At 41.9% G+C, this 20,600-nt stretch overlaps 1 protein-coding gene across 2 annotated transcripts in view; it reads left to right on the forward strand.

The window, feature by feature from the left end:
- tpx2 (TPX2 microtubule nucleation factor) overlaps positions 1 to 18,756 on the forward strand; it is a 34,523-nt gene extending 15,767 nt beyond the window's left edge. Inside the window, exons 7-15 of one of the 2 annotated variants that reach the window (XM_063041550.1) lie at positions 4,615 to 4,789; positions 4,987 to 5,122; positions 6,010 to 6,229; positions 6,397 to 6,495; positions 6,954 to 7,130; positions 11,218 to 11,364; positions 11,586 to 11,697; positions 13,730 to 13,914; positions 15,071 to 18,756. In XM_063041550.1, coding sequence (XP_062897620.1) covers positions 4,615 to 4,789; positions 4,987 to 5,122; positions 6,010 to 6,229; positions 6,397 to 6,495; positions 6,954 to 7,130; positions 11,218 to 11,364; positions 11,586 to 11,697; positions 13,730 to 13,914; positions 15,071 to 15,181 — 1,362 coding nt within the window. In that variant the 3' untranslated portion in view covers positions 15,182 to 18,756. The remainder of the gene's footprint in view (positions 1 to 4,614; positions 4,790 to 4,986; positions 5,123 to 6,009; positions 6,230 to 6,396; positions 6,496 to 6,953; positions 7,131 to 11,217; positions 11,365 to 11,585; positions 11,698 to 13,729; positions 13,915 to 15,070) is intronic. The other variant, XM_063041549.1, reaches the window with a different exon arrangement.
- Positions 18,757 to 20,600: the final 1,844 nt, after the last annotated feature.

Consider the following 20,600-nt stretch of genomic DNA (forward strand, 5'->3'; position numbering starts at 1 on the left):
CCCGGAAAGGTGATCACTGGCATCATTTGGTGTTGATGGAAATGGGTTGTTCCCAACAGCAGATGTTGGGAAACGACTGGATGAAGTAGAAAGGGTCTGTTAACAATGGGACAGACAGAGACTTTACCCAAAATTATAGGAACTTTATCAAAACAAGATGGGGACTGAAGGACAACTGAACACGGGGAAGTGAATGTGAGGAAACAGCTGTGAGAGATGATGCTGGATATACTCAGCAGAAAGTGCAAGAGGAACAGTGACATTTTGGGTAAATGCCCATTCACCACTCTGACTGCAGATGCTGCCTGATCGTCAAGTATTTCTTCCACTTCAGCATCTGGTCTTGGAGACATCCAATTCTTGGCGAGTGAAGTGCTCAAACACATTTTAAATATTGGAGTGTCTGTGTTTTGTTTTCTGTCTTCCCCTTCAAACTTTTACTGCTTGCCTTAAAGGTGGCCTCTACTCCGAATTTATAGCTGAAAGTTTCCATCCCAAAAAGAGATTTTGCATATGCTGGACCTCCAAAGCAGCACACACAAAATGCTGAGGGAACTCACCAGGTCAGGCAGTATCTGTGGAGGGAAATGCACAATCAACATTTCAGGCCAATTAATCTCTGCACCTCCCATTGCATACATGTTCTTCCTATAGTATGGCAACCAGCATGGTACACATTGCTCCAGCTGTGGCCTATCCAATGTTTTATGAAGTTGGAGCATAGTACAGTACAGGAACAGGCCCTTCAGCCCATAATGTTGTGCCAAACCAGCTAAAAAGTAAATCAAAAACGAATCCCTCCTACCTAAACAATGCCCATATCTCTCTATCTTCCTCAATTAATCTGTTTGTCTAAACGTCTCTTATAAGCGTCTAATGTATTTACCTCTACCACCACACCTGGCAGCATATTCCAAGCATCCACCACTCTGAGTAAAAACATACCTCTCACATCCCCTTTGAACCTACCCCTTCTCACCTTCAATGCATGCCATCTGACATTTTTACCCTGGGAAACAGATACTTCCTGTCTACTCTAACAGATCTCCCCTCAGCCTTCACTGCTTCAAAGTCAACAACCCAAGTCTGTCCAGTCTCTTATGATAGTACATGCCCTCTAAACTGGGTAGCATCCTCTTCTGTGGCCTCACCAAAGCCTCAACTTACTTCCTATAGTGCAGCGACCAGAACCTTATGCAATATTCCAGATGTGGCCAGAGTTCTAAAAAGTTGGAACATAACCTCTTAACTTTTGAACTCAGTGCCTCAACCAATGAAAGCAAGCATTTCAGAAGCCGCCTTAGCCACCCTATCGAGCTGTATAGCCATTTTCAAGGAGCTATGATCTTGGGTCCCATGATCTCTCTGCTCAACAACACTGTCGTCTTGCATTTGCTTTACCGAGGTGCAGCACCTCACATTTGTCTGTTAAACTCCATCTGCCATTTCTCTGCCCATGTCTGCAACTGATCTATATCTTTGCCAGTCTTCTACACTATTGACAACTCCACCAATCTTGGTACCTAAAAACTTACTAACCCACCCATCTACACTTTTGTCCACATCATTTATGTACATCACAAACTGCAGAGGTCACAGCACAGATCCTTCAATAACCGGGTAAATCTCACCAGGCCCTGGGGACATCGACCTTAATACTCATTAGGCAGCCCAACACTTTTGCCTCCTTGACTTCTAAAAGCCCTAACTTATTTATACACTTAGCACTGATCTCCTGGTCCTTCATATCCTTTTCCTTGGTAGGTACTGAAGTAAAGTACTCAATAACTATCTCACCCATATTCTCTGTATTCAAGTAAATGTTGCCCCCCACCTTTATCCTTGAATTGTCCTACCCTCTCCCTATCCTCTTGCTGTTGATGTATGTATAGAATGCCATGTGATTCACCTTAATTCTACTTGCCAAGGACATTCCATGGCCCCTCCTAGCTTTCCTAATTTCCTCCTTTAGTCCTTTCCTGGCTGCTTCATATTCCTCATTGGCTCAGTTTGATTCTAACTTTCAAAGCTTTACATACTTTTCCTTCTTGACTAAATTAATCACCTCTCTAACATCCGAGGTTCTCTTGTCTTTCCATCACTGTCTTTCCTTTAACAGGAACATGCCTTGACAACAGCCCTATTCTTTTTACACATTTCCTTAATCTGATTACATATCTATTTCTCAATGTCCCGGTGGTTATTGGGGTGTCTGTAGTACAATCTCATCAGTGTGATTGCACCCTTCGAGTCTATCCAAATGTGTCTGAACCCTCTGTTATGTCAACCCTAAGTGCAGCTGTGATATTGTCCCTGATTAGTAGTGCAACTCCCTCCCCAACCCCTTTTATCACCTCCTCGATCTTTTCTAAAACTTTGAAAGTTAGCTGCATTATTCACCCGTTCCTGCCCCCTCAAACAAGTTTCAGTAATAGCCACAACATTGTAGTTCCAACAACATACATCAAAGTTGCTGGTGAACGCAGCAGGCCAGGCAGCATCTATAGGAAGAAGCGCAGTCGACGTTTCAGGCCGAGACCCTTCGTGGACGAAGGGTCTCGGCCTGAAACGTCGACTGCGCTTCTTCCTATAGATGCTGCCTGGCCTGCTGCGTTCACCAGCAACTTTGATGTATGTTGCTTGAATTTCCAGCATCTGCAGAATTCCTGTTGATTGTAGTTCCAACATTGTACTGATCCATGTTCTAAGTTCATCACCTTTACCTATAATACTCCTATCGTTAAAATACACACACTTCAAAGTATCTGAACTATCATACATTTTTTTGATTTTTTTTGTCTTTCAGTACTTTCCCTGACATCTACCTTCTGGTCTGGTTCAATCCTACGCTTGGTGCTCCGGTTCTCAGCCCCCTGTAAAACTAGTCTAAACTCCCAGGTAGCATTAGCAACCTCCCAGCCAGGGTATTGGTTCAGTTGCAATTTGTCTTTCTTGTAGAGGTCACCCCTTCCCCTGAAAGATTCCAATGATCCAAGACTTTGAATCTCTATCCCCTGCACCATCTCCTCAGCCACTCATTCATCCGTGCTATCACCCCATTCCTACCTGCATTACCCTGTGGCACTGGGAATAATCTGGAGATTACTACCAGACCCTCTCTCCAGTCTCTTTCCTAACTATATACTCATTGGATAGGATTTCTTCCCCTTTTCTGCCTATGTCATTGGTGGCAATATGTACCATGATCTGTTTACCCTGCCTTTTGAAAATATTCTGCAGCTGCTCCGATACATCTGGGCCCTAGCACCCGGGAGCTAATGCACCACTGTTCCATCAGCTTGGCTGCTGCTGCCATGCCCTGATGGGTCACCCACTTGCACCCCCCCCCCCACCACCACCCCCAGCAGTATCCTCCAAAGAGGAATGGCCACAGAGGAACCCTGCACTGAGTGCTTAATTCCCTTGCCTCTCCTGGTGCTCACCCTTTACTATCTGAAGCCTGTATTCTGAGTGTAACCACCTCTTCAAAAGTCTCATCTATAATACCTGCAACCTCCCAAATGTTCCTGAGTACATCCAACTCCTCGACCTGGTCAGTCAGGAGCTGAAGTTAGATGCACTTCCCGTAGATGTAGTCATCAGGGAAATTGTCAGGTTTTCTGAATTGCCACATCTGACTACTCTACTTGGGGGGAGAGAGAGGGGGGAAAAGAAAACAACTTGCCTCTTATCTGTGCTTCTGTCTGTTCTTGATGAAGCGTGTTCAGCCAAAGCCTTACCTCACCAGCACTGGCACAGTCCAAAAATTACCACTCTGCTTGACCCTACCTTTCTTTTATTTGCTTCTGAGTTTAGGCCTCTGACACTTACCATGCCTGTGCAGCCGAGTCTCTCTCGCGCTCTCTCTCTCGCGCTCTCTCTCTCGCGCTCTCTCTCTCGCGCTCTCTCTCTCGCGCTCTCTCTCTCGCGCTCTCTCTCTCGCGCTCTCTCTCTCGCGCTCTCTCTCTCGCGCTCTCTCTCTCGCGCTCTCTCTCTCGCGCTCTCTCTCTCGCGCTCTCTCTCTCGCGCTCTCTCTCTCGCGCTCTCTCTCTCGCGCTCTCTCTCTCGCGCTCTCTCTCTCGCGCTCTCTCTCTCTCGCGCTCTCTCTCTCTCGCGCTCTCTCTCTCTCGCGCTCTCTCTCTCTCGCGCTCTCTCTCTCTCGCGCTCTCTCTCTCTCGCGCTCTCTCTCTCTCGCGCTCTCTCTCTCTCGCGCTCTCTCTCTCTCGCGCTCTCTCTCTCTCGCGCTCTCTCTCTCTCGCGCTCTCTCTCTCTCGCGCTCTCTCTCTCTCGCTCTCATCCTCGGTAGGGCTCTGACACTGACACTCACTGTGTCTGTTCCCCTTTGCCCTGACTATTGAAGGCCAGTATCCTGGAAGCTTTCATCCCTACATTGACTAACTGTGCTGCCACTTTCAGTGGTCTTTAGATTTGAATACTAAGATTCCTTTGTTCCTCAGTCTTTTCGGAATGTCTGCGATGCTATTAAGCATTTTGAGTGTGTGGATGGGGTTCAGATAATCCATGCTTTAGAAGGAATTAAGCTGCGGTAGTGGTGAAAATGATGGATGCTGACTTGAGTGGGACAGAAATCATTGATCCATTGACATTTTCTAGACGCGTGAGCACAAAGGTGTCACAATGTCGAAGCCTTTCAAACTCTCTGGCAGCAAACGGAAGCATGTGGAAACAAATAGTCAAGCATACGTTTCTCTGGCGGAGCAGGTAGAAGCTTTCCAATGTCGGACGCCATCACGGTATCACCTTAGGAGCACCCATTGTGTGGATAAAGGTAATGTAAATATTTTTCGCTTGGATAACATCTTAAATAATTCTTTACGTAGGTGTTTAGCATGTTCGTAAAATAAAATCCAGATTTTCTGCAAATTCACCACCTATTGGTGGATTATAATGTGGGCATCTGTCTTTTTGCTGTATTTTACTTCTGAAGTTTCACTGCTTATGTAGTGTATATTTCTCCTTCTGAAGGTCCTTCTGGGGTGTCTGCAAAAGTGAAACTGACTAAACCTCACACTCCTTTATTGACGACTAAGAGCCGAGCTCGACCAGCCACATGTAAGAGTGCAGCTGAAATAGAAGCTGAAGAGCTAGAGAAAATACAATCGTAAGTATGTTCTTAAAACATAGCCTGGAATGTGCTTCACCTAGCATCTGGTACTGTCTGTTTGCCCATATACAAACGTTTGTAAATCAAATTGGGAGTCTACATACAAACTAGATGAGCTTTGCAAGTTTTCATTTTGCAGGATTTCCCCTGAGTAGTTGGCTTAGGATTGACAATTTAGAATGGTACCTTTTGGGTAAAATTATAGACCTGTTTAATATAGTTCCTGGTTGTCCATTTCATCTCAAGTCACCTCTTGAAATGTGTGGGCAAAACCTTTGTACTCCAAGACACAAGATTGTGACTGTGGCTACAAGTGCACTCAGAAATCCATCTGCAGAACTTTTTGAAAGCTGTTAAGCTTGATTTTCTTTTTCTGATTCTGTCAATAACTGTTTTCTTTGCCAATATACCAAAGATAGTCAGTTGTTTAGCTGAGCTAATACTGAGACCTTGTGCATGTAAGAAACTGAGTATCCCTTGAAGTCAAGCACACTACTGTAGTGAAGGCAGAGATATTTCCATAGTTAAACTGCATAGAATCTGGGCCACTGAGTCTGCACTGACTAAGCACTCATTTTTCTTCCCATATTCTACCACTAGGAACAATTTAGTAGCCATTACATTTGCAAACCTACAGATCTTTAGATTGTAAGAGGGTACTGGAGTATTCAGAGGGGAAAGCCACAAGAAAATCACTGGCTCTGCTCATTGCATCAAAGGTCAGGATTAAACCTGGCTGAAGATGCAGCAGCTCTGCTAACTGATTATGGTGGGGTCTTGATGACATTTGGGTCCATGAGCCTCTTTGGATTCTAATTAATGCTCAGATATAATGATTCCTATTGAATACGGGAGCAGAGGTTTATGTCATCTTGCATTTGCAGGTACAAGTTCAAAGCCCAGGAAGTAAAGCCCAGAATCCTAGAAGGTGGTCCAGTCCTACCAAAGAAGCCACATGTTAAAGAACCAACAAAACCTATTGGCTTTGATTTGGAGATAGAGAAGCGCATCCGGGAAAGAGAGGAAAACAGAAAGCATGAAGAGGTGGAGGACTACACCTTCCACTCACGGCCCTGCCCTTCCAAGATACTAGATGACGTAGTGGTAAAAATCCTTGTTTCTTTAATTGAATTTTGGTCGCAATAAAATTAAAACACTTCAATTTCCAAAATATTTTATCAACTTCAGTTCAACTCTGCACCACACAGAGAACTGTAGCTGTAAATTTAAACTTATTGGCTTAATTCATGTGTTGCAAACTACTTTTGCAGGGAGTCCCAGAGAAGAAAATTCTACCCATAACAATGCCCAAATCTCCAGCTTTTACTCTGAAGAACTGTGTGAGAATGCCCTTCAAGGAGGAAGAGAAGGTGAGTATGAAGGTTGCACTACAATGGAATCGTTTGAATAACTGAATTTTTTAAAAAGTTGACGACCTTTCTCAATTTGCCCATTAACCATTCTACCCTTAATAGTATTAATAGTCATTTCAGTGGCCGATTTGTGTTCTAGAACACGGTTGTTGCTGGAACAAGACTGACTTGGATTTTTGTTCTCTTCCAAATCTTACTTTAAATGAAACATACGCTGCTTATATTGATCAAACATATGACTTAAAGGTTGACCTCACTAGAATTTAAATCCATCCTCAACCTTTAACTGAAAAGATAAGAATCTTATCTGGTGTTTTGGTCACTAGCATTATTTGAAAGTTCTTATTTCAGTGCATGTTGGAGTATTTTGACTTCGGGTTCTAAAATGGTATTCTGTGGTGGTCCAGTGTTATCGCATTGCATTTTAATACTTGTTTTCTGATTGAAACTTGCAGAAAGAAACACGTGTGATTAAAGCAAATCCCGTGCCGCACTACGCTGTCCCGTTCAAGCCAAAATCCACTGGAGAAACTGTTACAGCAGTTCAGCCTTTCTCATTTGAGACCCGGGACAAAGAAAGAGAAGCATTAAAACAGAAGAAAATAGAGGAAATGCGCAAGAAGGAGGCTGAGGTATTCATTATGACTGCAAATGGTGTAAATATGCATGCTAAAACATAGTGAGCTAGATTTGAGAGTGCAAAGGATTTAAAACAGTAAGTCTTGTTGATTCATTTATTGGATAATTGGGCAGCAGTTGCCAATAAAAGGGAAGTAAGCTCAATGGAGCAGTCAATGTAAGAGTGGGACTTTGAGGTTGTGGAGAAAACCCTTAATCTTCCCTCTTACTACTTTGTTTAATTGCTTATTAGGTTTGTAGCTGAGACTTAAACTGATTAAGAAAACCAAATTTTTAAAGTGCTGCAGGATCAGATGATGTGTTGTGGCTGCATGATGTAGGAGCTAGTGAATTCCATTGTGGCTTCTGGTGCCCACATCTATAGCAAGTGTTTGGAACTTGGGCTCAAAGTTATGACCTGGAATCTTAACTTCAAATACTACAAACCATCAGGGAGGGTAGAGTTACCTGGATGCTGATTCAGAAGGCAGTAGTACCCATTAGATAAACTGTTTCATATTTGGTCTATGTTAGTGAAAGGTGTGACAGGCAGATTGGGTGAATAGGTCTGTAAGAAAGTTGAGCAACTGAACCAGGAGCATCATGGTTCAGGGAGATATTTAAAAGGTTGGAGGGAAATGTAGTTGTAATCGAGATCAGTATTGTCAGGGGAATAGACACAATTCTCTGATGCAAGAATCAAGAATCCTGAAGTCTCTTGCCTGTCTGGAGCCGAAGTTCAAGGCATCACATCTTGACCTAGAGAGGAATTTGGATTGGCAAGGGAAAGATTCATTTGGCATATCAATGATGTAGGTAGAATGAGGAAAGGGATTCTGAGAAAATCGAGGAGCTAGATGGTAATCTGGATTGCTACCTGAACCAGGGTCAAGAAGATTAAGGTTAACTACATGCTTCAAAGGTAGGCGTGGGAGAAGTGAATTTGAATTTGTGGGACTTTGGCACTAGTACTAGGGAAGGAGGCTGCTGTTGTAATGGGTTGGGCTCCAACCATTACCATGCTGGGACCAGGGTCCTAGTGAATGACTGGTGGGCTGTGACTAGGGTTTTAAACTAAGTGGTAGGGGGTTGAGTTCAATAGTTTGGAAGGAGTATGGATAACATAAAAGGTGAGCAGGAGGACTGTTTAGAAAAGGTTAACATAGAACATAGAAATCTACAGCATATTACAGACCCTTTGGCCTACAATGCTGTGCTGAGCTCAATTATTCACCGTATTAAAAAATACCTTAAGCCAGGGGTTCCCAACCTGGGATCCACAGACCCCTTGCTTAATGGTATTGGTCCATGGCATTAAAGGTTCCGAACCCCTGCCTTAAACTGTTTTACAAAGAGGAAGGATTATTAACAAGCAGGACAAAAAGGGAAAGGAAACAAAGTTTTATAAGATAGAGTTTGTAGATGTTGCAAACATTGAAAGCAAAGTGAAGAAAATACCCTGCCCAAAGATACACTGACTATCACAACTGGAGGAAGTATATTAAAAATAAATACGCCCCTTCCAGGTCAGATAAATGAATGTTGCAATTAACTTTGGGCAACATGGAGACAAATAAGTGGGCTGGTGAATGCAAAACTAAAGGGGTTGTACTTGAATATGAAACAAAGGAGATGAACTTATTCTACAGTTACAAATTGGCAGGTACAACTGTGTGGACATCGGTTATAGCTGAAAGAGCACAGTTGGGACATAAACATCCAAGAATACATATACTTTCAAAGGCAGGCAAGTGAGTGAGGTAGCTCTATTGGTTAAAACAAAAATGAAATCAAGTCCTTAAGAAATGACATAGGATCGGAAAATGTATCCCTGTGGGCAGACCCTGATGGGAGGTGTACACAGACCTTTGAGTAGTACTTGAATGTGGGATATAAATTACATTGTGAGATAGAAAAGGCAATGTTACAGTGGTCATGGGGGGACTTCAATACACAGGCAGGTAGGCTGAATCATGTTTAGCACTAGATCTAACAAGGGATTTGTAGAGTGCCTGTGAGAGGATGTTTCCTCTGGTGGGAGGTGGCATCCAGAACTAGAGGGCACATTCTCAAAGTTGAAGGGCAACCTTTTAGATAAGAGGTGAGGAGGAATTGTTTTAGCCAGGGAATGATGAATCTAGAATGCTGTGCCACAGACTGCAGCAGAGGCCATGTCCATGGGCATATTTAAGGTGTAAGTTGATAGTTTTCTGATCGGTCAGAGCATCAAAGGGTGGGGCGAGAAGGCAGGTGTGTGGGGCTGAGTGGGATCTGGGACAACCATGATGGAATAGCGAAGCAGACTCAATGGGCTAAATGGCCTAATTCTGCTCCTATGTCTTACAGAATCGCTCGTGGTTGAGCCCATTAGGGAAAAATTCAATTCTGGATTTGGTGTGTATAAGGAACAAGATCTTATTAGGGAACTACAGTAGGTGAAGAAACCCGTAGGAGGAATTGATCATAATATGATGAAATTCACCTGGCAGTTTGAGAGCGAGAAGCTGAAGTTGGATACATTGGTATACAGTTGAGTATGAGAGAGGAGCTGGCCAAAAATGACTGGAAAGAGACACGAGCAGGGATGACAGTAGAGGAGCAATGGAAGGCTTTTCGGAAGACATGGGATCATTTCATCCTAAAGAAGAGGGGATGATGAGGCAACCATGGCTGACAGGCTGTTAAAGACTGCATAAAAGCAACAAAATTAGTGAGGAGTAGCCAATAATATAACAGAAACAAATGTTTTTTTTTTTAAAAGATATCTGAAGCTTAAAGGAGGATAGAGTGTACATTGGACTGCTGGAGAAGTAGTTTTGGTGAAAGAACTGACCACCAGTCAGGATTGGTCTTCACTGTGGGGAAAACCCAGAAACGTGGTAGAAGTTTGAAGTTGGGATAGTGGGGGGGATGGGAAGTACAGCAGAATTGAATGTAGGTAACTCACCAGGATTGACCGGGCTACACCGGAGTTCTAAATGTTATCTGAAAAGGTTATTAAGGCGTTTGTAGCGACCGTTCAAGAATTTTGAATGGTTCCAGAGGACTGAAATTCACAAATGTAAATCCATGTTAAGAGGGAGAGAGGGTGAAGGAAATTATAGGCTGGTTAGCCTGATTTTGGAGGTTGGGAGGATGTTGGAGTCCATTATTAAGGATGAATTTTGTAGTACTGAAAAGCACATGGTAAAATAGGCTGAAGTCAGCATGGTTTCCCTAAGCACAAACAAGAGAAAATCTGTAGATGCTGGAAATCCGAGCAACACACACAAAATGCTGGAGGAACTCAGCAGGCCAAGCAGCATCTATGGAGGATAGCACAGTCGACGTTTCGGGCCAAAACCCCTCGACTGGACTGGAGGAAAAAAGACCTGTGGAGTAGATTTGAAAGGTGGGGGGAGGGAAGAGAGAAACGCAAGGTGATAGGTGAAACAGAGTGGTGGGGGGGGGAATGAAGCAAAGAGCTAGGAAGTTGATTGGTAAAAGGGACAGAAGGTCATGGAAGAAAGAAAAAAGGGGAGGAGCTCCAGAGGTAGGTGATGACGGGCAAGGAGATAACATGAGAGAGGGACAAGGGGATGGGAAATGGTGAAAGGTGGGGAGGGGGGTCATTACTGGAAATTTGAGAAATTGATGTTGGAGGCTACCCAAATTGGATTTGGAGGCTACCCAAACGGAATACAAGATGCTGTTCCTACAACCTAAGTGTGGCCTTGACATGACAGTGGAGGAGGCCATGGATGGACATATCGGAATGGGAAGTGGAATTAAAATAGATTAGGAGACAGTTTTGCTGAGCATCTACGCTCTGTATGCCAGAACAAGCGGGACCTCCCAGTGGTCACCCATTTTAATTCCACTTCCCATTCCCGTTGTTTGGAAAAGTGAAATCTGATATTTCTTGTACTTGAGTAAATTGAGATTTGTAGCCTGGCCTGAAGACTAAATGGAGATATTACAGCAGTATGATGAGCTGAATAACTCCGTCCATGTAACAATCTGGCTAATTGAACAACTGCATAAAGTCATGGTAACGTGTAATTGATAAATGATTACACTTGGGAATTAATTTGTCACTGGAAATGATGACTTCTTCTACAGGTCCCTGTATTTAAAGCACAGTTGCTTCCTGACTTTGAATCTGCCCAGCTACCTGAGAAGGTGGTGAAGCCTGTGACCAAAGTAGAACCATTTCATTTACGACTAGATGAACGTGGTGCTTACAAAGAACAAGAATGGGCAGAGATGGTAAGTTTCCTGAACCTTGTCCTGACTCCTACAGTGAATTTGTAAATGAATATGTTCATTAATTCATTTATGTTGGCCTTGACACATATGTAATTGGATACAGGGATAAGCTAACCATGTATTTAGAATTAATTTCCATTGTTGCTCCTGTGATTTTAGTCTTGTAACCTGCCAAAGCACAATCTGCTCCATCTTGTTGAATAAGAACATCTTTCTTGCAGATGAAGGAAGAACTGAAAAAGCAAAAAGAAGCAGCATGTTTTAAAGCCAGACCCAACTCTGTTGTTTACCGTGAGCCATTTCTGCCAAAGAAGGCAGACCAATCATTAACAGGTATTTATTGTCTTGCTTTACAAATTTATCAATTTAGAAATTTTGTGGTCACATGTATTTCCCCTACATCCTATTTGGATTTTTACCTTTACCAGTGGGGATTGCACAAGTTATGTAAGATTTACTGTCTTGGGTTGAGGCTTGGAAATATGGTCTTCAAACTGAACATGCTATAGATGTGGTAATCCGTTTTGAGGTGAAGGAGAGTCCTAAGGTCTTCAACAGATGTATTTAGAGCAAAAGGATGGCAAGGGACAAAATTGGTCTTCTAGAAGATCAGTGGTCATTATGTGTGGATCTGAAAGCGATGGTGCAGATCTTAATGTAATCTTTGCTTCTGTATTTACTTGGGAGATGGACACAGTTTATAGAAGGTCATGGACAGATTGGAGGGGGAGGTGCTTGCTGTCTTGAGGCACATTAGGGTGGATAAATCCCCAGGGCCTGACGATGTGTTCTTTTGGACCCTGTAGGAGGCTGGTGCAGAAATTGAAGGGGCCTTAGGGGAGGTATTTAAAATAACCTTGGCTGCTGGTGAATTGGAGGATAGCTAATGTTCCATTGTTTCAGAAATGCTCGGAGGATAAGCTGGGAAATTAGACTGGTGAGCCTGATGCCAGCAGTGGGTAAGCTATTGGGAGATGTGCCTAAGGGACTGGATATATATGTATTTGGATAGACAAGGACCGATTAGGGATAATCATTGTGACTTCGTGTGTGGTAAGTTGTGTAATGAAGGCCAGATAGTGGATGTTATCTGGACTTTAGCAAGGCCTTTGACAAGGTCCCACATGGGAGGTTGCTCAGGAAGGTTCAGTCACTTGGCATTCAAGGTGAGGTAGTGAATTGGATTTGGCATGGCTTTGCAAAAGAAGCTGGAAGTAGATGGTTGCTTCTCTGACTGGAGGCCTGTGACTAGTCGTGTGTTGCAGGGATCAGTGCCAGGTCCACTGTTTATTATGTATTTCAGATATTTGAATGATTTGGTAAACTGGATAAGGTAAATTTGCGGATGACACCAAGATTGGGGGCGTGGTGGGCAGAGTGGAAGACTATTGTGTGCAGTTTTGGTCACTTATAGGAAAGATGTAAATAAGATTGAAAGTGCAGGAAAAAAAATTACAAGAATGCTGCTGAGACTTGAGGACGTGATTTATGGGGAAACGTTGAATAGGTTAGTACTTCATTCCATTTGAGAATGCAGAAAACTGAGAGATCTCAGCAAGATATACAAAATTGAGGGGTTTCAATAGGGTAAATGGAAACAGGCTTCTTTTTACTGGGGTTGCATGAGACTAGAACGGGAGGTCATGGTTACAGGTGAAAGATGAAATATTTAAGATGATACATCTATGGGTGGGGGGGGTGAATATCCTTAGAGGCTGGGGAAATTTGGATTGGTAAATGGGTGGGAGAGGAATAGGCACTGGTTGGGGTGTGTAGATCAATGGAACTAAGTTGATGAATGATTTGGCACAAACTAGATGGGCTAAAGGGCCTGTTTCTGCTGTTGTGTACTATGACTTGAGAAGGTTAAACTCATCGGGGATACTGTTCACAAAGGGATTGAGGTTTGGATGGTGTTTGGCTGATGGGATTGATCTAGAACCAAGTACGTTATCTTCAGAAGACAATTATCTTCAGAAATTGTCCCAGAAGTATATATCCTGAACTGTATATGTCAAGCTCAATTTTCTTATGAAAGGAGAATAAGTTATGGGAATCAGAAGCTTGGGCTACATATTGAATCTGCAGTATCTTGGCGACACAGGACCGCAGATGATACAGTCTGAAGCATCAATCAGTCTACTGGAGGAACTCTGCAGGTTGAGCAGAGGAACTGTCAGCTTTTGGGTCAAAATGAAATTGCTTCAGGTCTTTTTATAAAATAATTGGCTTAGGCTATATGGTCTCTGAATTGAATTTGGTGTTTTGGTTACTGGTACTGGCAAAGAAATTCATTACCTCCTATCTTAATTACTTGGGTATTTTGTATCAAAATCTTAGCTCTTTCTATTTTGCCCAACCTTAGAAAGGTTTCCTTCCTTGGCTCAAGAGAAGTTTGAATTAGCAACAGAGAAGCGTGCAAAAGAGCGCATGGAATTTGAAATGCACAAAGCACAAAAAGAAGCCTTCCGAGAGAAACGTGAGCAGGAATGTAAAAAAGAGGCTGAAGAACACGAAAGAGATGAAATAGCTAGACTTCGGCAAGAGCTAGTGAGTATCTGGTGATTTGGTCATTGTTAACACTAATTACTTGGGTTGTGCAAGTCTATCGGTTCTTTCATTCATATCAGGAACGATTCTTGTCCAGAGCTGAAAATGAGCCTTTCACAATTGCAGACATTATTCAGTTGCTACATTGGTAATCGGAACATTTTGATATGGAACCTGCAAATTCACGCTTGGATGAGAAATAATCCCATCAGAATGTAACCAGTGTACAAGTTTTCTTCTAACTGCTAAGGTTCATGTAAATTTAATCCAGTCCAACTCTTGGACATAGACTCTGAAGATGCTGGATATTCAGAGCAGCAACACGCTGCTGGAGGAACTCAGCAGGTCAGACAGTATCTATGGAAGGGAGTAAGCAGACGACATTTCTGACTGAGACCCTTCATTAGGACTGGCAGTCTATTTCCCTGCTGAGCGTGATCAGCATATTGTGCAGCCCAACTCTTTTTAGCAACCAGTTTCTAGGTTTGTGCAGCACTGGTCTCATTTGAGCTTTCAGTGTGTCTGCAAATAGCTTGGCTCACTTTAGTAAGCTAGAAATGATTACTGCATTGTAACAAATAAACTATAATGTTTTATATGGACAATGATGTACAATCAGTAAGTTGTGGGTGGGGGGGGTAGTTAGGGGAAGAGATGTAAAGGAATGTATGACTATAATTGTAGAACCTCTTCCCACAATCCCCCACCCCACCCCAAAAACAAACCTGAGGGCTTCTACTACTAGATGACCTGCTCAAATAACAGGCTGAACCACCTTGCATAAAGACTTCATTATTTCAACCATATTTCCTGGTTTTCAAAAATGCTGGAAGTGAGAGAGAGCCATCTATCCACTTGTATTATGTGGTATTTGCAGGTTTTTGGGTTGGTTGTATCAGGAAATGTAGCCTCAACTAACCATTTGAATTTTCTGCAAACGTAATGCTTATGTTAAGTACATTCTTGCAGTTTAAAACAGTGCATTGGTCTTTGGGTAAATAACTTTATGTTTAAGATTTTGCACCTGTTGTATTCTTACTGTTGTACCCTTCCATGGAAGGGCAGTTTGTTTTTGTGACATTCTCTAAATGAAAGATTTGGGACAGAAAAGCAATCGGCTTTCAAAGCTTAATTAACATGTCTTTTTTTTTTGCAGGTACACAAAGCAAATCCCATCAGGCAGTACAAAAAAATAGAAATCAAGCCCAGTGATCAACCACTAACAGTTCCTCACACTCCTCATTTTTCTGAAAGATTTAGGCTGTAATGTACATTATTGTTAACTCGGGGGGCGGGGGGGGGCGTTAATCCACCTGTAATATTTCTAATTTCACCCCAGGATTACTAAAATACTTAGTGCAAAGTCGTGTTGCCAATAAAATTTATTTTATTGCTTTTGGTTACTTAGTGTGTACTGTCACTTGTTCCAGTAAAACTTTCATGTGATACATTTGTTTAATTATATATAATAAAGGTAGAAAAAAATTTCTGTAAGAGCTATTGATGAGTTTTGCTTTTTGTTTTCTAAGTATACAAAACACATGTCTGGTATTTCTGTTTGTTTTCGAGTTATGCAGTTAACACCTTTACAAATAATTTCCCATCAGTGCCCTATTTTGGTTATTTCCATGCTAATCAGATACTTTTTGCTGAGTAGGGAGTGAACGGCAAGACTGTCTTATTAATTTCAATATCATATATTCTTGGTTTTAGCAATTCTTGGGTTTCTGGTGATCAGTCTGGCTGTTTTTTTTAAAACTGGGTTTCAAATGAGGTGAAATGATGCCTAATACTTGAATTTTGATTTAAGATTGCTTTTTAAATGTACTTCAGTGACTTGCCATGACTATTACTGAACCCCCTGGGTTGGATTGCTTTATCAAAGGTATACTGTGCCTTAACAAAAAGCAAAACTTGGCAATTGTACTTTGCGATGCTCAAGACTGGGGAGAGTTATCCTCTGCCGGGGATGGGTAAATAGGAATAACCTGAATCATTTGGAGCAGTGCCAAGTAAAGGTGGTAACCAGGGAAAAGCGGGTGGGTCTCTGTCACTGAGAAGAGTGCAGTAGTGATAGGGGATTCCATAGTTAGAGGAGCAGACGGGAGATTTTGTGTACCAGTGACAGGGGTGGGAGAAGGGATGAGGTCCTGAAGCAAGAATATAGGGAGTTGGGTAGAAAGCTGAAAGCAGGACCTCCAGGGTAGTAATCTGTATTGTTGCCTGTGCCGTGTGCTAGTGAGGGTAAGAATAGATTTGTCAGATGAATAAATGGCTCAAGAAATGATAATGGGGGCAGTGTTTCAGATTTCTGGATCATTGAGATCTCCACCGGAGAAGATATGACCGGTACATAAAGGATAGGATGCACCTGATCTCGAGGCAGGTTTGCTAGAGCTGTTGGGGGTGGTTTAAGCTAACTGGACAGGGGGATGGGAACTGGAGTGATGGGGCTAAGGATGGGGCAGTTGGTATATAAGTCAATGCAGTGTGATGAATACAGGACTGAGTGTTTATATTTGAATGCATGCAGCATAAGGCAGATGATCTTGTAGCGCAGTTGGAGATTGGTATGTGTGACATGGGCATCACCAATCTGTGGTTGAAAGATCATAGTTGGGATCTTAACATCCAAGGATATATGTTGTATTAAAAGGACAGTTGGGTAGGTAGAAGAGTTGGTTAACTATTGGTTTTTTAAAAAAAAATCAAATCCTTAGACTTGTGGACAAAGTGCTTTTAAAAAAAAAACCTGCAAGGTTAAAAAGACCTTGATGGGAAACTCTGAACAGTAGCCAGGATGCTGGGTACAAATTACAATGGGAGATAGAAAAGGCATGTGAAAAGGGAATTAAATATTGAAGTAGAGTAGGAAAAATCAGGATGGTGCTGGATTCCAAAAAGGAATTTGTAGAATGCCTTGTGAGATTGTGTGTGTGTTTGTTTGTTTGTTGTTTTTTTTTATGCATCTTGTGGTTGATGCCTCTATGGGAAAGGTAAGTCTGGTTTGGGTTTTATGTGATGAACTGGAATTCATTAGGAAGCTCAAGGTAAAGGAACCCTTGTATTATGATCATTCTTATGATAATATTCACCCTGTAGGGGGAGAATCTAAAGTCAGAAGTATCAGTATTGCAGTGAAGTAAAGGGAATTAGTATCATGAAAGAAAAGCTGGCCAGAGTTGAAGGGGACACTAGCAGGGATGATGACAGAATAGCAATGGCTGGAGCGTCTGGGAGTAATTTGGAAGGCGCAGTGGGATAGATACATCCCAAAGAAATATTCTGAGGGGGTGACTGACAAAGGAATTCAAAGACAGCATTAAAGCAAACAATTAGTGGGAAGTTGGAAGATTGGAAAGCTTTTAAAATCCAACAGAAGGCAACTAAAAAGCCATAAGGAGAGAAAAGGAAAAGTGAATGTAAGCCTGCCAGTAATATGAGAATACCATGGTTTTACAGAGTAAAAGAGGCAACAGTGGATATTGGACTGCTGGGAATGACACTACAGAGGTAGTAATGGGGAACAAAGAAATGGCAGACGGTATGTATTTTGTGTCAAGTCTTCATGCCAGCAGTATACCAGAAATTTGAGTGTCAGGGAACAGAAGTGAGTGTAGTTGCTATTACTAAGGACAAAGTGCTTGGGAAACAAAGGTCTTAAGGTAGATAAGTCAGATAGACTACACCCCAGGGTTCTGTAGCTGAGGAGAGTGTGGAGGCATTAAGAGTCACTGGATTCTGGCATGGTTCCAGAGGACTAGAAAATTACAAATGTCACTCCACTCTTCAACAAGGGAGAGAGGTAGACTGGGAAATTATTGACCTCAGTGGTTGGGAAGATGTTGAAGTCTATTATTAAGGGTGAGGTTTTGGAGTACTTGGAGGCACACAATAAAATAGCTGAAAGTCAGCACAGTTTCCTTCAGGGGAAATCTTGCATGACAAATTTGTCTATCCTGCCTGTTATTTCCTCAAAGAATTCTAACAAAGTGTCAGTGGATGTTGTTTACTCTGACAAGGTGATACAAAGAACCATGATATTATAGGAAAGATGCTAGAAGATTGGCTAACTGACAGGAGGTAAACTTTGGGAACAGAAAGGCCTCTTCTGCTTGGCCGCCGGTGAGTAGTGATGTTCTGTAGGGGTCAGTGTTGGGACCACTTCTGTTTATGTTGTACATCAATGATTTTGATGACAGAATTAATGGCTTTGTTTAGTTTGTGGAAGATGTAAAGATAGGTGAAGGGGCTGCTAGTGTTGAGGAAGCAAGGAGACTGCAGGAGGACTTAGACAGGTTGGGAGAATGGGAAAAGAAGTGGCAGGTGGAATATAGTGTGTGGCCATCTATGGTAGGACGAATAAAGGTGTAGACTATTTTCTAAACGGGGAGAAAATTCAAAAATTGGTGGTGCAAAGGGAAGAGTACTCACGCAGGATTCGCTAAAGGTTAACTTGCAGGGTGGGTTGGTAAAGGAGGGAAATGCAATGTTAGCATTCATTTTGAGGGGACTAGAATATAAAAGCAAGGAAGTAATGCCGGGGTTTTGAGGCAGTAGACAGACCATACTTGGAGTATTGTGAATAGCTTTGGGCCCCTTATCTGAAAGACATGCTGGTGTTGGATGGGGTCAGAAGAGCTTCATAAAAGGTGTAATGTTTTGTAACTTCAAAACATTAAATTAATTCAAAGATAAACACGAGAGTCCGGGAATTGGGTCCAGTTCGAGTTGACTTTAAGCAAGGTGTATACGGATCATATGGTGATGTGATGTATGCAATTACAGTATTTTTGCATATAACCTGTAATGATTTAAGTGAACAAGAATGTTTAATTAAACAATATATACAAGATTACTGAAATTATTGAGATATTAAATACACAACACTCCTCCCTGCTTAGCTTTAAACTCCAATTCAATAGAATGCATCTCAACCATATACACAGTCTACTATCTAATACAACTACTACATACAGACTTCCACAGCATAGTATATTTTAATTTGTCCCGTTCAGGCCTAAAGATGTAATCACTGTGGAGGATTTCTTACTCTTGTGAGATAATGTCTTTCCTGACGAGGGGGATCATTCTGCTTGGCAGGTGAGGTTTGTGATTCTGAAAAGAATCTCAGGTTTTGGAGTCTCCTCTGTGTTGGTTGTATAAGTTGACTCTGAGATTGCAAGGTGTGGATCTGACAGCGGTGGCCACATTTCTTCATTTTTCTAGTTTGTGCATCTTGATTTTTGGGAAGATGCATTTAGTTCACTCTTATTAATCCTTCTATTCTTTCCTCTTGGTTTCTGCATCCAGAACGTCATCTGCTGAATCCTGTTTTTGTATCTCCAACTCCTTTCTTTTTGGGCTTCCATCTTTGCATCTACTCCTACAAGCAGGTTTTTCCCCTCCCACTTGAAGTTCAAGCAATGACTTTAATACACACGGAGTAGATCCCGGTTCTTTATACTCACAAAAGCCGAATGCCTGCAACTTTCCTGAAGCTTGTTGAGCACGCTTCCAGCTTAAAACCAAACCGCAGTTTGCAGGTAACTGCCTAGTTAACATATCAGAAGCTTTCTCACATACTTTGCCGACAAAAAACTGTAGTTGTACCACTGATTTTGACACTTTCATGGTTTCTCTGAGCAGTGTGGTCCTTGGTCCATTATGCTTTCCAATCAGAGAGAGAGGTTGGCACCAACACCTCTTTGTCCTCTGGACAATGGTTCATAGTGTTCAGTATGAAGACATTTGTGGCATCATCCACTATCTTAATTCACTTTCATATGGGATGTGGCACAAAATTTGTGAATGGATCTCCAATCAAGTTGTAGTTGTCTCAGGCAATCACACCTACAGAATGCTGGTCCTTTTGTTTTTGCCATAGACAAGCTCAATGTGGCTTGTACTTCACGGTCATGGATGTCATTTCCACAGGAGTTATCTTTTCACCAGTATAAGTTCTTAATTGGATATCTCTAGGCTTCAGTTTAATCTTTAAAATGCTGTTCAAATTCATTTTGTGGAACGACAAACAGCTGAGCCAGTGTCCAATTCCATTTTAATTCATTTGCCATTCATTTGGGCATAAACCATATTGCTTGTCTATTGTTAATTTTCACCATAAATCTCAAGTTACAACAATGAAATGGCCTCTCAAAAATCTAGTGTTCTGCAGTCAACAATGGCTTTGGTTCTAAGTATCCTTCCATCATTTCTGCAATGCACATTTCTGCTGGTTTGGTTGGAGTGGTTAAACTTTGAAGCAAACTCTATGCCTTTAAACCCAATTGCACTTAGCAAAATTGGCATTCACTTTCATTGGTCATATAATTTGCTTCAAAATACTATTCCAATAGCTCAGTATACATGAGCCAATTAGCTGTTGTGTAATCAAACCTGCCAATCTTTCCTCTGTAGCGAGCCATTTCTGATTTTTTTTTCTTGATGATCAATACTCCGTACTCTTTATGAACTCTGAATTTGTCCGTTGTCTTTTATTTTAAAAATGCAATGTTTCACCACATGCCAATCTATTTCTTTTAGACTTGACTGTTTCTCACAGCATTTTATTTCTAACATCTTGCTTTGCTTTAACAGGGTGGTAGCCATCTTGGGCTCATTTTAAAAATACCATGTCACCAATGTTATATTTTATAACTTCAAAGAAATACGAGAGTCCAGGA

Source organism: Mobula hypostoma, chromosome 2 (assembly GCF_963921235.1).
Source record: "Mobula hypostoma chromosome 2, sMobHyp1.1, whole genome shotgun sequence".
NCBI lineage: Eukaryota > Metazoa > Chordata > Chondrichthyes > Myliobatiformes > Myliobatidae > Mobula > Mobula hypostoma.